Source organism: Trichosurus vulpecula, chromosome 7 (genome assembly GCF_011100635.1).
Source record: "Trichosurus vulpecula isolate mTriVul1 chromosome 7, mTriVul1.pri, whole genome shotgun sequence".
Classification (NCBI taxonomy): Eukaryota; Metazoa; Chordata; class Mammalia; order Diprotodontia; family Phalangeridae; genus Trichosurus; species Trichosurus vulpecula.
The window spans coordinates 71,431,325-71,447,643 of NC_050579.1; the positions used below are offsets into that span (position 1 = coordinate 71,431,325).

The following is a 16,319-nucleotide window of genomic DNA, read 5'->3' on the forward strand; positions in this document are numbered from 1 at the left end:
TCTGTCACTTAATAGTGACCAAGGAGAGCTAGTAAACCACCAGTGATTGAAAAAGCTGGCTAAGAGAACTAAGCTAAAAATTAGTAAATCAACAGTTTCTTAGACTTATTGGTTGAATTGCTGATTATTCACAGACTGGTAAGTATAGAATAAAAAATTAAGAGAGGTATGTTTAAAGATAGTAAGAGATAGATAGCACTTAGGTCCAGATCTACACAAACTATACACCAGGATACTGAAATGGCATATGTGATTGCTGACATCTTTGTGGGGTGGGGCGGGTGGGCCAGGATCTTGAGGAGCTGGTGAAGGACTGAAGATAGGTCAGTGTTGTTTCATTTTTTTTTTCCAGAGGAAGGAGGACTTCTTGAACAAGAGATCTGCCAGAACAGCCTAATGTAGTGTAAAGAGAAATGTATATGGAGATAGAGTTAGGTTCAAGTACTGGTTCTGTTATTTAATACTTTTGTGGCTTGTCATTTCACTGCTAGCTTCTGGGGTTGGTGACGTGGATTTTCTTATGAAGCTTGACTTTGTGTAGTAACTCAGTCAATAATAAGGTACTTTAAGCTATAGATACAACCCCGGTATTTAGGGATATAAAAGATATATATACTACAGATATATACTGTGTATATACTGTGTATTATAGTGTATACGCATATATGTATATATACACTATATATTTACTAATTGACCTATATTGTTTTCTGTTATTTTTCATGTTTATATTACATGTATAAATGTATCATAATACATTTATACATGTAACATATATATAACATAATATATGATAGTTGCTAAATTAATAGTATCAATAAATGTTATAGGTCAGAAAAGGTGAGTGAAAATTATTGCTCAGGCCTATGTAAGCTTTTAAGATTTACAAAGTACTTTCTTCACAAACAGCCCTGTGAGAGAGAGATAATACTGTCACTGTTTTATGGACCCATAATATACTGCAGTTAAGTGTTAGAACCTGGGTTTTGATCTTAGGCCTCTTTCAAGTTCAACCTTCTTTTCTTATATCACAAGAGAAGCTGTCTTAGAGATGATCTCATCTAGTTCTGCCCTCTTTCCAGAGCAAGATACGGTTTGGGGGGAGAGGCAGTGTTCGCTCAAGCTTAAATAGGGACATAACCAGAACATCTAGATCTCAAGGCTCTTTATTCACAGAATATGTTCTTTCTTCCATACCATACTTCCTCAGCTTGGTCATGAGAGATTTTATGAAAAAGGTGAAAGAGATCTAGAAAGGACAGTCATGGCTTTGAATGAGGCAACTTAGCTTTATTTATGTTTTACGGCAAATGCCATTGACTTCCAAATATGTCTTGTCACCAGTGGAAAGCACTGAACAGATTTTTAAAAGTACTGCCACTATACTATACTGGGTGTGAGGATAGATGCAAAGAAAATTTATAATCCAGAAGAGATAAGCCATTTGCATAAATTTAATAAAAGCTTCTATTTAATAAAATGCAGTAAGTACATAAAGAAGTATGGCATAGTGGACAAATCACAAATCAAAGAGATCTCATTAAACTGAAAACATAAGGGAAGGCTTTATGAATTTATTTATATTGTGTCTTAAAAAATGGATAGGATGTTAGCTAATGGAGATGATCTGCTAGTTTATTTCACTAGCCAGTACCTTAGATTTCCTTGACTCCTTGATCTTTGCTTTTCTCAAATTGTGAATCCGATTTTCTTATAGATGTAGAAAGTCACAATATTGAGCTGATTTCATCTACTATAATTTAGTAGTATCCAGCTTCATCTGGGCCTTGCTGCTAAAACTTTGCATCTCTTGCTCCCAACTGCACCAATACCCTTCACTTGCAGACTAGTAGCTATGCCAGGAAAATTGATTTGAGTTCCCTTAATTCCCTCCTTTCCCATACTTTTCATTGTCTCCTTTTGCTCCCATCTAATTATAAAAGAAGTATCCTAATCTTCAATAAAGCCAATCCTTATACCTAGGCCTTGGATCTTATTAAACCTACCTCTATGATCTTGCTCTTAGCATTCATCCTCTTTCCTGTTCCTTATACCTCTTTACCAGTGGGTATTCTTTTTCTCCCTCAAACATCTCCCAGATCTTCCCAATCCTAAAAAAGGCTTACTCTTTACCATTTTATCTCATCCACCTAGCTTCACAGCTCTCCTCTTTCTGTGCTAAACTGTTTTCAAAAAGTTCTAGACCACATGCTTTTAGTTTTTTATTGCCACTTTTCCTATCACCACCATTTTATAAAATCTGGTCTTTGTGGTTACCAATACCATATAATTGCCAAATCCAATGGCTTTTATTTTCTCAGTGCTCATCCTTAATGTCCATAGCTTTTCATATTGATCACTCTCCCAGCTGGTTTCCTGTGGTTTTTTTTGGTGACTTATCTTATTCCATTCTTAGAATGTAAACTCCTTAAAGATGCAGACTGCTTTATTTGCTTGTATTTGTATTCCTAGTGCTTAGCATAATGTATGATATATAGTGAGTGCTTAATAAAATGGTCTCTTCTACTGGATACTATCTCTTTTTTTTAACGTTATGTATACTACATCCTCCTGGTTCTCATATATCCCTGTTTCTTTGGTTTTTGTTTTAATGGCTCCTTTGCTCAGGCCTATAATGGGAGTGTTCCCCAAGGATCTATTCTTAGTTTTCTTTTCACCTCTCTGTCTTTTCTTCCCTGGCAGTCAGTCATTCCCATGGCTTCAGGTGCTCACCTCTGTGAAGATGACTCTCAAATCTTTAGTTTTCACTGCTTTTCTTGAGTTCTAAATCCATATTTAGTATCTATAACAGGGGTGGGGAACCTACAGCCACATGTGGCCTCAAGGTCTCAGATTTCCCACCCCTGATATGTAATATCTCCCCACCTGGATTCCCTACCAGCAGCTCAGTCAAAAATCTGAACTTATCTTTCAGCTTAATATTTTTAATGTACCTACAATGTATTAAACATTGTCTATACAAGGCTTCCTTTAAGGCAATCTCTATCCTTTTGAAGCTTATGTTCCATTTAGAAAAGGGAGGTGGGAGGAAGGGATAGGACATATACTTATTTAAGTCAATATGAAGAATACAAAGATAGGAGCAAAGAGGAGATTTTAAAAAAATGTTCCAGGCAAAAAACTCTTGATTTCGCTGTTTCTTTCTGTGGTACCACCATCATGTGGCTTGCTGTATTTTTACCTTTAGAGTTATCTTTGACTCTTCCCATTTCTTTAGCTGTCATAGCCAATCATTTGCCAAGTACTGTTAATTCTACCTTTGTAACATCTTTCCCCTGTGTCAGTCAAGAAGCGTTTATTAAACAATTAGCTTGTTCTTAGTCTGGGGCTACAAGAAATGGTCTGCTCTAAAGGAACATATATAGTAATGGAAGGGACAATTTCTAATAGGTAGGTACATGATAGGTTACTGAGTACAAAAGAGGTAACTTTAGAGAGGATGGCTTGAGTGAATGGAGGGACCAGGCTTCTCTTCTTACTCACATTACCCTAGCCCAGGCTCTTACTTTCAACTGTCGGGACTATTGTGTATTCCTTTCAGATCTTCCCAGTTTCACTACAGTAGAAAGAACATTTTATTAAGCATCTACTACATACCAGACATTGTACTAAGCACTAGGAATACAAATGCAAAAGAAGAGACTGTCGCTATTCATCCTTTATACTACTGCCAGAATATTATATTCATAGATCTAATCACGTCATTCTACTCCTCAAAATCTTTAGGGCTCTCTGTTTTGTAACGTTTAGATTTAGAGGTAGAAGGGACTATCTAACCTCATTTTACAGATGTGAAAACTCAGGCTCAATAAGGTTAGACGACTTGTCCCAGGTAACGCAGGTAGTAGCAGGTACCAAAAGAAGGGGCCTTTGAAGTTGGTGTCTTTGACTCCAGGGTGCTAAATGCACTTCCCACCGTGCCACACAATCCAAACTTTTCTAGATAGCAATGATCTGACATCCCTCTTATCTTTTCAGCCTTATTTTACTTCCATTCACTTTATAGTCTAACCAGACTCTGCTCTCTGAACTCTCATGCCTCCATTCCTCTGACTGTACTAATTCTCATACCTGGAATATCCTCCTTCTCCCCTTTACTATCAAGTTAATAATTATAATTATCTGATAAAGTCCAATTCAAATGCTACCTCCTGGGATCATATATTTAGATCTGGAAGGTCAGCTAGTCTAAACTCTTCGTCTTACAGAAGAGACTGAAGTTCTAGACAGTTAGCTAGCAGAAGCCAGAGTCTTTGAATTTAAATCCATATTACCTCCCCCACTTAGTAATAATTTTTCCCTTTAGGCTTTAGCACTTTATTTTGTGACTATTTATTACACTTTTTATATAATAATTTTTTTTGTGTTATATACTAGACTATAATCCCCATGAGGACAGCAACCAACCTTATTTTCTCTAAACTCTGGATCTCCTCTAGTGCTTAACACAGAGCTTTGCACATAAGCCCTTAATATTTATTTGGTGAATGAAATAAAGAGATGAGGTGAAGATAGTGTTCTAGTTTCAGGGAATAGAGTGAGGAATGTTAGGTGGTAAGCACAGGATATGTTAGATGAATATTTCACTTTGGCTAGAACATAGAGTTAGGAGGGAAGTAGCTTAAGAAAAAACTGAAAAGAAAGGGAGACTGGAGTCAGATTGTAGAGTGCTCTTAATGCCAGGCTAATGAGTATGAATTTTTATTTGTTAGGCAGTACAGAATCAATAAAGGGGAATGATCATACTGGAGGATTAGAAGTATTAATCTGGGGATATCTAAGATGAATTGAAACCTCATACACACACAAACACACACACACATACACACACACACACACACACGTATATTCAGCTAATTGAGGGCAGTCTTTTTTCATTTTGTCTTTGTATCACCTAGGGCCTGGTATAGTGCATAGCACTTAATAGGTCCTCAATAAATTCTTGTTTATTGATTGATGGCAATTAGTTGAACTAGCTACGCCTCAATTTCATTATCTATAAAATCCAGAAATTGTGAAAGTAGAACTGGACCTAGAATGAGGAGACCTGGGTTTGTATCCAAGCTTAAACACTGTAGTCAGTGTCTCTTTGACTTGCAGCTTGAACAGTGGATGTTGTAAGGATAAACTGGGTAATGTAGTTAAAATCCCTTAAGCTCAGGAAAGATTTTGTTATTAGATTAGGATTACCAATTATCTCACATCGAAAGAACAGGAAGTAAACCATAAAATTCATGATCTCATAGAATAAGAACATGGATACTGTTGCGCTTTAGTGTGAATATCAAGAGCATATTAAGCTCCTCCATTTTGATACTTAGCTAGGCACTACTTGTATTAGTCCCTATATTTGAATTTCACCTTTTTTTTTCAATTCTGATGTATTATAGCTTTGTGGTCCTTAGAGACAAAACTACAGAACATTGTTTTAAATTACACTTTTCTGGAATGGCCGACAAATGTATACTACAAAGGCTTGGACAAGTATGGGTTTTATGTCGCTTGTTGATAACTTTGGTCTTTCTAAACTCCTAGAGATGATGTTGATGGATGGGGCAGATAAAACCAAAATGCTAAAAATATGTTTGTACCAACCCTTGAATAGTACTAATATTCTTCAGTAGCTTGTTACAAGATACAACTCACATGTTAAGATTATTTCTACTAGCCTTTTCTTGTTCTGCTTCATCTAGGTGGAGCACATTCAGAGGTAAATTTAAAATTCAAAGAAAGCGTCAGATGTTAAAAGGTCTGCTTCCCCTTGGGATATTAAGATAGGCCTAAAGACAGAGTTTAATTGCAACATAATATAGAGCACCAGCTCATTGTGTAGTTTTATTCACGGATCTATGTTGGATGATTGCCAAGATTTCCACCAGCAGAAGACAAAGATCAGTGTCTGTAGATGTGTTTATTTTTTGGTGGGGGAGGGATGATGGGAGGGGGGTGGTTTTCATTGTTTCAAATGGTAACTAACTCTGTCTCATGGTGGTGTTTTGCTTAAATTTCTAGGAGCAGTTTTATGGAAGACCATTGATTACTGCTGACAGACAGGTAGTGGAACAAGAAGCAGAACAAATTTTAAAGGATGCTAATGCCACTGATATTGCCTTCCTTGTCGTGGGCGATCCGTTTGGGTAAGATGAGGCAAATGTGTGTATTTCCATGTAAAAGAACTATGAACCTAGTTTGTTATACCTCCCTACTAATCAGAACTTTCATTTGCCAATACTAATACCTACTTTTTAATATTCGGTATCACTTTTAAAAAATCAGGATACGTTCAGAGTAGATCTTTAAAAAATTCTCTGTTTCATCAAGTTAAGTATATATAGAATTTGCTTTGCAGTTATGCTTTAAGTTTCACTTTACATTTCTCTTATCCGTACTTAAAAAAAATTATAGATGTGCAATAAAACACATACATCAGGACATATATTCATCCCATAGCTTTTAGGTATTAGGCTTTAAAATCTATATTCTTGATGATTGTGGTTTTCCTCTTAAAAGGTCAACTTCCTATCCTAAGGGGCATTAAATGAGTTATCTTTTTCATGAAGACATTAGAGATTATTACATAATCAAGAGTCATGCTATCATTTGCAAAGATTTTGGATTCATTACATCTTATTTTTCTAAAAAATAAGACATGTTTCTCTTTCCTTTTTCCAGACTGGTTGCATCATATACTGAATATTATTTAGTTGTTTTCTTCTATTTTTAATTGTGCACATTTGGAAGCTGCCATGGTTCTTCAATCATTTTGTTTAGTAAGCTGCTAATTTCAGTTTCTTATATCCATTGGGAGCTATGGCATTCCCTATTACCAGAGGGATGCACTTCTGCCTGTCCAGTCAAGCATCATCAATCTCCTATTTCAAAGCATACAGAAGCATTCTTTGTCTCCAGCTGGCGATCCACGATTTATGTCACAGCTTTAAGGAGCATAAGGACAATTAAATCACTGTGAGCCTACCACCAAGGATGTTTTTCAGAAGGAGAGGAGTTACATGATGTGTCTGTCAGAAAGAGAGTAATTTACATTAATACAAGTCACAAGGGAAGGTCTATCATTATACTTGAACTTGGTTGTAAATAATTATGGGCAGGCTTAGAGTTTTGATTGGCCTTTGACATTTATGGCCTGTAAAATTAAAGTTTTACCTAAATATACGGTATCTTCTCTTGAAGTTAGTCATAAACTAGATAGACAAGGGAAAAAGCAAAAGGAGTACATACATATAAAAAAAAACTTGAGTTAAAATATTAACAGCATTTATATAGAGCTTCAAGATTCACAAAGCACATTACAAATATTACCTCATTTGATTCTCTCAATAGCTCTGAGAGGAAAGTGTTCATTCCCATTTTACTGATAAGGAAACCAAAACAGAGCCCAAGTGACTTACCCAGGGTCCCATAGCTAGTAAGTTTCTGGGGTCACTTTTGAACTCAAAGTCTTTCTGACTCCAAGTCTAGATACAGATTATGGTCTTCTGATTTATAAATTGTCCTTTTCATTCAACTAACACTGAGCAATTCCTTTTTGAAAAATGCTATACTAGGCACCAACATAATGCCTTATGCTATAGATTATGACATCAACCCTGTTCTCAGAGCCTAGACATGTATTACAACTGTAGTATAGGAGCAGTGCATTGGGAGTTACAAAGTCCTATATTCACAAAAATGATAGATCTTTCCAGCTGGGAATCCAGGGAAGAATTTATTAAGGAGATGGTATTTGAGTGGGACCTTAAAGCTCTGTAGAAAGAAATTGGACAGCCAGAAGGCTGGAGAATATCTTTCCCCTCTTTGATCTTCAGAATCCTATCCCTTTTTCTCCTTGGACCCCATACTTCCCTCATATACCTGTTTGATTTTCATATTTAAATGTTTCCCTTAGTTCCATACCTCTCCATGACCAGAGGCAAACAGGCAAGATAACATGGGGCATGTTGAGGAAACAGTACATAGTTTGTAGTTTGTCTAGTGTTTAGAGTGGTGAGGTGCCATGCAAAGGAATAGTGATGAGGCTGTACAAGCAACTTAGAGAAAAATCATCAAGGGCCTTTAGATATTATGATCGTTCCTTGAAGTTTTGGTATTCTTTGAGACAGCTGAAAAAAGTTTATGATTTACCTCCTAGGTAATAAGGAGCCATTGAAGACTTTTGAGGTAAAGGGTATATGTTTAGATTAGTGTTCCAGGAAGGATCGTAGAAAGGATTAGAGTGGGAAAAACAAAAGGAAAGAGAGGGAAATGAATTAGTATTCTATCGAAGTAGTCCAGGTGAGCAATAATGAGGGACTCTGTTATTTATCTACTGATTAGATTGTGAGATAAGGGAATAGAGATACTCAGCCTGGGATTTAAGTGATGCAGGGGAACTCTCATGAGGAAACTGTCGATGCATATCAGCCTCTTCTCAGCAACTTTAAGTCAGAAAGAGTGTCCCAGATCAGTGATCTTAACTTACTCAGGATCACACAGCCAGGGTACACTGACAGCAATACTGGGAGCTCAGCTTTGCAGTCTTTAAGGCTCTTTCTACTCTGACATACTGCCTGCAAGACTTCCAAGTTTGAGTGACTGGAAGAATTTATTTGCCGTAGAATAAATGAGGCAAGAAGGAAGAAGAGGTTTGAGAGGAAAATAATAAAATATCTAATGCTATTACTGTGACAATTAAAAATGAGATAACCTGTATAGTGTTGGTAAATTACAACATTGTAAATGCTGCTACTTCTACCTCTAGTTTAATTATGGGAGTCAGGAAAGATAATGGGTAGTAACTGAAGCCTGAGCATAGTAAACATGGCTCATTGAAGAGACTTAATGGTTAAAGTACTAAGTCTTAACCAAAATTAAGAGAAGGAAGATCAAAGAAAAGAAATATTCAGAACGGCAAGGGGAGTAGGAAAGTATAATTCACAGAATCTAAAGATAATTTCAGTGCAGCTGAAAAGGAGATTAAGAATTAGGAAGAAACTGTTTCTTAGTCCAGGTAATATGATGTTAAAGGATAATTTCGCTGGAGACAGGGTGTGGGGAGAGAGATGAGGATCTGGATTTGCAGAAAGTCAGAAGTAATGATTCTTTGCTTCTGACTAGGTTATTATTAGCTCTAGGCTTGACAGAAATTTCTCCCTACCTATATATATGCTACATGTAGATTCATACCACTTGTGCTGGAAGAGATCTTGGGTATTGCCTTGCTCAGTTGCTTCAGTTTATAGGTGAGGAAATTAGAGCATAGAATGCTGAAGTGCATCAATCTGATTTTTTTTTTCCTGGTTGATAACTTTAAAGCTCAAAGCTGAAATTACAGAATTTGAGAGTTGGAAGGAAATTCAGTGCTCCATCAACCCATATCCAAAAGGAATCTCCCCACTTCCCTTATAACATACCCAACAAGTAATCATCCAGTCTTTGCTTGAAGACACCAAATTGGAGAAGCCACCACTGCCTAAAGCATCCCACTAAACTTTTGGGCAGCTCTAACTGTTGTATGAAACATTTTGTTATTGTCTTTTGTTAAATCACCATTTCCCAATCTGTTTCTCCCCCCTCCCCCCCTTCACTATCCAGCTTTACTCTAACAAAGAATTAAAAGTGAAGGAAAAAAAAACAGTTCAATACAGCTGATCACTCCATCAGCAGTCATCAGTGCAATGTTTCACACCCATGGTCCCCCATCTGTAAAGACAAGAGTGAAGTGCATTTCCTGTCTCTTCTCCAGGTCCATCCTTGGTCATTATAGTTAAGCATTGATTTTGGGTTTTGTGTGCCTGGTATTTTCTTTGTTGTGGTCATTGTGTGATGTTTTTCTGGTTCTGCTTACTTCATTCTGCATCATTTTCTATGTATCTCCATACTTCTTTATAGTCTTCTTATTCAGCATTTCTAATAACATAGTAAAATTGCATTGTGTTCATGTGCTGCAATTTTTTTAGATATAATTGCTGGGCATCTGTTTTATTTCCTTTTCTTTGCTACAACAAAAAGGGCTGTTTTGAATATTTTGGAGTACGTGAGAGCTTTCTATCTCTGGGATCTCTGGGTCAGAATATGGACATTTTAGTCGCTTGCTTTGCATATTTCTAAATTGATTTCCAGAATGGTTGTGGACCAGTTCACAACTTCTTTGGCAGTGTATCAGTATACCCAAATGTCCATAACCCCTTCATCATTAACTTTTTTCATCTTTGTAAATTTTGGTAGTTTTCTGGACCCAAAGTGAAATCTCAACTGTTTGGATTTGAATTTTTAACTTACTGATCTAGAGCAGTCTTTCATATGGTTGTTGACAGTTTCATAGCTTTAATTGTTAGTAGTTTTTCCTGGTATTATCAAATCAAAATTTGCCTTTTTGCAACTTCCATTGCTCATGGCTCTTCCCTTAGGGGCCAAACAGACCAAGTCTAATACATGCTCTTCCGCATGATATCCTTTTAAGTAATTGAAGATAGCTCTCAGCTTCCCCCTCATTCTGCTCTTCTCTAGACTTAAATATCCCTAGTTACTTCAGCTAGCCGCTTAGATTTCTTGGAGTCAAAGCCTTTCACCTTCCTAGTAGTTGTAGTATCCATTCTCTGGATACTTTGCAGCTCAATAATCTCCTGAGCTGTAGCACCTAGAAAACCATGCATGGTGCGCTGCAAGTGGTTTGATCAGAGCAAGGGACAGAGGAGCTGTTTCCTGCATATTCCTGGGAACTCCAGCTTTTGAAGCAGAACTTCAGAACCCCGGAATCTCAGTTGTAAAAGAACTCAGGATATGTAGTTGAATTCATCCACAACTGAACTAAAAATCCCAGAAAAGCAATCACCTAGACTCTTCTTGAAGACCTGACTCCCAGGCCAGCCCTTTCAACTTTTGGGTATCTCTAACTGTTAGTACATGTGTTCTTCCCTTAATTTGCCTTTCTGCAACTTCTACCTTCTGGACCAGTAAGTCTTATCCCTCTTCCACAAAGTCAGCCTACCAGGTAGCTAAGTAGAAGTTATAGAAGTGAAATAAGAGCTGAATGTCTCTACTTTTTTCTCTCTTAGTCATCCCGAGTAGTGGGCCTATTTCTTCTTTGTTTTTGCTCCTTTTAAAAAGTTTTTTTTTTAATTGTCCCTAGTGTTTTGTCCAAACTCACCATATCTTTAGGCTTTGGGGCAGTATTCTTAGCAGATCTGTAAGTACTCTTTTGTATCAACTTTATTATATATTATCTATTTGTATAATTTTATCATATATATGTATATATGCATGCGTGCATGTGTGTGTGTGTATATGTGTATGTGTGTGTGAACAAACTTCCATTTTTAGTATGGCCCTTTTAAATTTGAACTCCTAAGTGAACTCCCTTTGCTGGCACATCAGAATAATAATATCCCTACATAGCTATCAGTCTCTTTTGATACTTCCCCATTTTTTCCTTAATGGGATCATTTTAATTATGTTGTCAGAATGTCGTATTTGGTGACCATTTTTGACCCATCTTCCCATTCAGTATTACAACTTTGTAATTTCTCTGAACTTTTAAAAACATCTACTTTTCTGATGTCTTGGAGTACATCTGACTTTGCCATGGAGTCCCTTATTTCTCCATCACAGACAATAGGCAGATTCTGCATTCTCCTTACCTCCCGTACTGAAGCAGTCTCCTTAGTCCTATGAAGTAGTAGACAGCTAACAATCAAATGACTTACACCCATCTATTTACATCTTTTTTTTTTTCATAGAGCATCTTAACCTAATTATCCCTCAGCTTAAAAACTAATAAATTCAATGTCATTCTCAGTTTTCAATAGCAGGAAATTTTCAATTTTTCCCTCACATTTTTAATAGTTTTTTTAGATAATAACTTAATGTATTAGCAAGCCATTATTAAATCTTTGTTGTTTAGTGCCCAGCCACTTTTGCTGCATTTTTATTTTCTTTATCAGCTGGCTGCTTTAAAAATCTACATTATGAGCTATTCGTTCTGCTTCACACTATGAGATAATGAGGTTCTGCTGAAGTTCATGCTGAAATAATTCCTTACAAGTATCTTGTGTGTCATTTCAAAACTTAGCAAGTTGCTTTTTCAGATTAATTTTTGTTTTATGTATGTGATTAAACAGGCTTCCCTAGTGAGTATCTGTTCATCTGTCTCCACCTGCCTCATGGGGTGAAAGCCCTTGATCTTGCTAATTAGTATGCATTGACCAGTTGACAGATTCTGCTTATTTGTATGTGGTTGCTTATACATGCTAATGTTGCTTTCCTAGAGTTAGGTCCAAGAGTTCTCATCTGTTGAAAAATAAAAAAGCTTGCTCCATAAATGCAGTTTTAAATTGATGTTTTTCATTTCACAATTCCAGTAGTTGTAGCACATATATATCACTTTCATTTGTTTTCTTTGATTGTAAGTCTGGGTGTAGTTAAAAAAAGAAGTAGGAAGGAGAGGTGACAGGCAGGACATACAATGAGGAATATTATATATCACAGCATTTTTTGAAATGTTACAGTGAAGATGAGTTACAGTTAAACAATGACTAGAAGATTTTCAAATATCAGATTTAATTTTATAAATCTTAAATCTCGTGAAGACTACAATCTATAAGAATGTTCTCTGTATATTTCTTTCTTGTATTTTGGGAGATTGCCCCAGAAGTGAAGGAAGAATCCTCATCACTGAATTGAGAACATTGAAGTTATGCTGCTGTGTTTAGAAGCTAGTTTTTGCTATTTAACTGATGTCTTGAGGACTAATGGAACTTTCCTCTTTTAAATAGCCTCCAAATGTGCTTTAAGCAGCAGTAAACACACTGCTATTTTAGTTTCAACTTTGTTGTTGAATCAGTTGGGTTAGTGAAGTGCATGTGTCTGCTTGTATTTTCAGCCCTTGTAGAGCAACAATAAAACTCTTCTACTGTCTATTTAACAGATTGGAGAAGGTTGCTGCTGAGCTGACCTATTTGATAGCATTTCTCATGGTGTAGTGTAATTTTACTTTCTAAACATATCATAGTCTTTGCTGCTCTGTCTTGGCTATTGCTTCAGTCTAATCCATTCCTTTCTTCCCACAGGGCCACGACACACAGTGATCTTGTTCTAAGAGCAGTAAAGATGGGGATCCCATACCGAATTGTTCATAATGCTTCCATCTTGAGTGCTGTCGGCTGCTGTGGTTTGCAGGTAATGCTATAGAAGCTGTTTTAAACTAGTGATATTTCTTACCATTCTTATTTTCTGATGGCAGTTTAATTTTCTTCGAATAGGCCATGGATAGATAGAGTTCTGTGTGAATTTTTTTTTTCTCCCAAGTCATTTAACAAAATCTGAAATAAAACTTTAGGTTGGTTTGAGGTGTTTTGTTTTTGGTCCAGATGTAATTTCGTTGACTTAGGGATTTCCTAAGGAAACTAATTCAGTTAGTGATCATTAACAACTCTTCTCTAGTTCAGTCTTCATTGCCTAGGAGCACTGAGATCTTAAGTGAATTGCCCATGGTCATATTGCCTATCTATCAGCTGGGACTTAAACCCAGGTGTCCTTGACCCTAAGGCCAGCTATCTCTCCATTATATCACACTGCCAAGTACAAAGAAGTTTTAGATACATGATTATTTGTTGTGCATTTAATGAATTGTTTATTCTATGTGCAGTTTACCTCAGTTCAGATGTTGGCCATTTAACTATGCACAGAGAATATCTCTGAATGTAGGTTGAACCCCATCCAAGCCTACTATTCCATAAATATTTGATTTTATATTTACCCCTTACCCTACAAATAAATATGTACAAAACAGCCAGCACAGATCCTTGTAACACTAAAAAGCCCTTTCTCGTTCAGGAGCAAATTTTACACACATTTATCATGTTACTGATCAGTGTTCTGTGCCAAGTATTCTGTCTAAGTCCAGCACACTGTGTGCATGGTGGAGGTTTAATAAGTCTTGAATTGCTGAACTCAGGCTCCAGTCAGAGTATAGTTATGTGTTACTGTGTGTGAAGTTAGAGGAGTTGTGTGGTCAACTCAACAAAAAAAACATGAAGCATCCACCTGTTAGGCAGATGGGATACAAGAATAACCAAGACTCTGCCTTTCACTGCAATGTTCAATAACATTTCTCTGACAATAAACTATTGATGTTGCTGTACATTTCAGGGAGTACAAAACTGTTTCATTCTGTCTGTGGGGCTTTCCAGAATCTAAGCCATACTTAAGGGCTTGCTGTTTTAATATCTTTAGATCAAATGTCCGAATCATTGTATAGTCATTACCATGTGGCACAGTGAAAAGGGCTTGTGATTTGGCGTCTGAGGCCCTGGGTTTGAATGCCAGTCTGCCAGTTACTGCCTCTTGACTTTAGGAAGTCACTTACACTCTCTGGGCATTAGTTTCCTCTTCTATAAAACCGAGGCTGAACTGGATGCCCTTTTAAAGGGTCAGTGCAGCTGCAAATAAATAATCTCCCTGGATTATCAGCCTGAATTGGCTAGTCACTTTCTTCATTCTTTGAGCTAACATGTATGAGTTATAAATCCTTCAATTTCTTAAGTCTCAAGAAAAATGTGTTTATTCTATAGACTACTGAGGTTTTGTTTTAACATGATAAAAACACACATGCATTAGGTTTTAGTTGCCACGATTAGGTTTGCCTAATAGTCTGTTGAATAACATTTGCCTTGGTATGACCTCTTGTTCAATTTTTTTTAAAAAGGGAACTGGGCACTAGATAATTTTTTAAAAGTCATTCTTACCCCTGCCACCACCATGGGAAAGGTCTTTTAACATTACCACTGTTCCTGGAAGGTTGGTTTCTTTTAATGTCTCTTAAAATTAAGCAGTAATCAACTTCCTTCCCTTCAGCAATTATCTTCTGTCCACAAAGCACTTCAGGTGGCTCTTCCAGGAGAAGCCAAAAGTGGGTGTAAACTTAGTGACTTTTCAGGGTGAGCAAGTAACAGAATTCTGCTGTTAGAGAATTTACAATATGGAAATGAAAAGGTTTGTATTACTTTGGAAAGAGTACTACATCCAGAGTCAGAGGGCCTGGATTCAAATTCTAGCTCTGCCACTTAGTATCAGTGAAGTGAGTCCTTGGGCAAGTAACGTAACTTCTCTGGGCTTCCCAGTAGTTTCCTTATCTATAAAATGAGGGGTTTAGACTAAATTTCAGAGGTCCTTTCTGGCTCTAAATCTGTGACCCTTATGGGTGTCTGGTAGCAGTCTTTCTTGCTGGCTTTGAACAAGGACAACTCTTAGAGAGGCCTTCAATTCAGCAAAAATTTATTGAGCGTCTACTCTGTGTAGATGATCACTATTTTGGCCACATCAAGTCTATGGTATAATGAATTTTAAACATTTCTAGTTGTTGAAAAGTTTTTCCTTCAGTCAATCCTAAATCTGCCTGTTTGCAACTTCCAGAAATCGCTTCTAGTTCTTCCCTGTGGGACCAAGCGGAAAAGTCTACTTGTTCTAGACTTTCAGATACTTGAGGATCATGGTCTTCTTTCCCTAGTTGTCTCCAGACTAAATATCCTGTTTTAAAAATGAATTATATCTAGAATCTTCATTGTACTAGTTAACCTTATCAATGCCCTTGTAAAGTGTGATGTCTTTAATAGAATACAGTGTTCCCTGTCTGATCTGACCAAGGCACCGTCACCTTCTTAGTTGTGACCAGCTTTTAAAATTGTTTTGTCACATTGTTGATCCCCAGGTCTTCTTAAAATGAGCTATCATGCAACCATGCCTCCCCCGTCTTATTATTTCTGAAGCTGATTTTTTTAACCCAAGTTCATTATTATGTTTCTGTTAGCTTTCATCTTCCTCAGTTTGGCGCCGTATCTACCTGATCTAGATCTTTTTGGATCATGACTGTTGTTAAATACAGTGTACATGCCCTCCAGCTGTGTGTTACTTGCAAATTTGGCAAAGCTACCTTCCTTGCCTTTAATCGAGGCATATATAAATGCCCAACAGCAGAGCACATGGCTAGGTACAAAGAAAAATTATTCTGTGCAATTACACAGTGAGATAATTATATACAATTATGTTGCAGTATAGACAAACATAGGTGCCATAAAAGATGAGTTAAACAATATATAGAGAGGAGAAATTTCTGGCTGGGCAGATCAAAAGTCTTCTGAAGCAAGTGACATTGGAGATAGAGAATGGATAGGCTCTTCTCTAGTGGAAATGCAGGGACTGGTCATGCTTTTTCGTTCCTTCCTTTATTCGTTCCAGGAAGAGGGAATGAATGAGCAGAAGAAAGTTTTAGGAAATGATAATTAGACCAGTTTAAGTGTAGCATA

The 16,319-nt window shown here is 36.9% G+C and overlaps 1 protein-coding gene across 2 annotated transcripts in view; it reads left to right on the plus strand.

The window, feature by feature from the left end:
* DPH5 (diphthamide biosynthesis 5) overlaps window positions 1-16,319 on the plus strand; it is a 39,502-nt gene that overhangs the window by 2,629 nt on the left and 20,554 nt on the right. For both annotated transcript variants that reach the window (XM_036766946.1, XM_036766947.1), the window contains exons 3-4: window positions 6,034-6,158; window positions 13,086-13,194. In XM_036766946.1, the coding sequence (XP_036622841.1) occupies window positions 6,034-6,158; window positions 13,086-13,194 (234 nt within the window). The remainder of the gene's footprint in view (window positions 1-6,033; window positions 6,159-13,085; window positions 13,195-16,319) is intronic.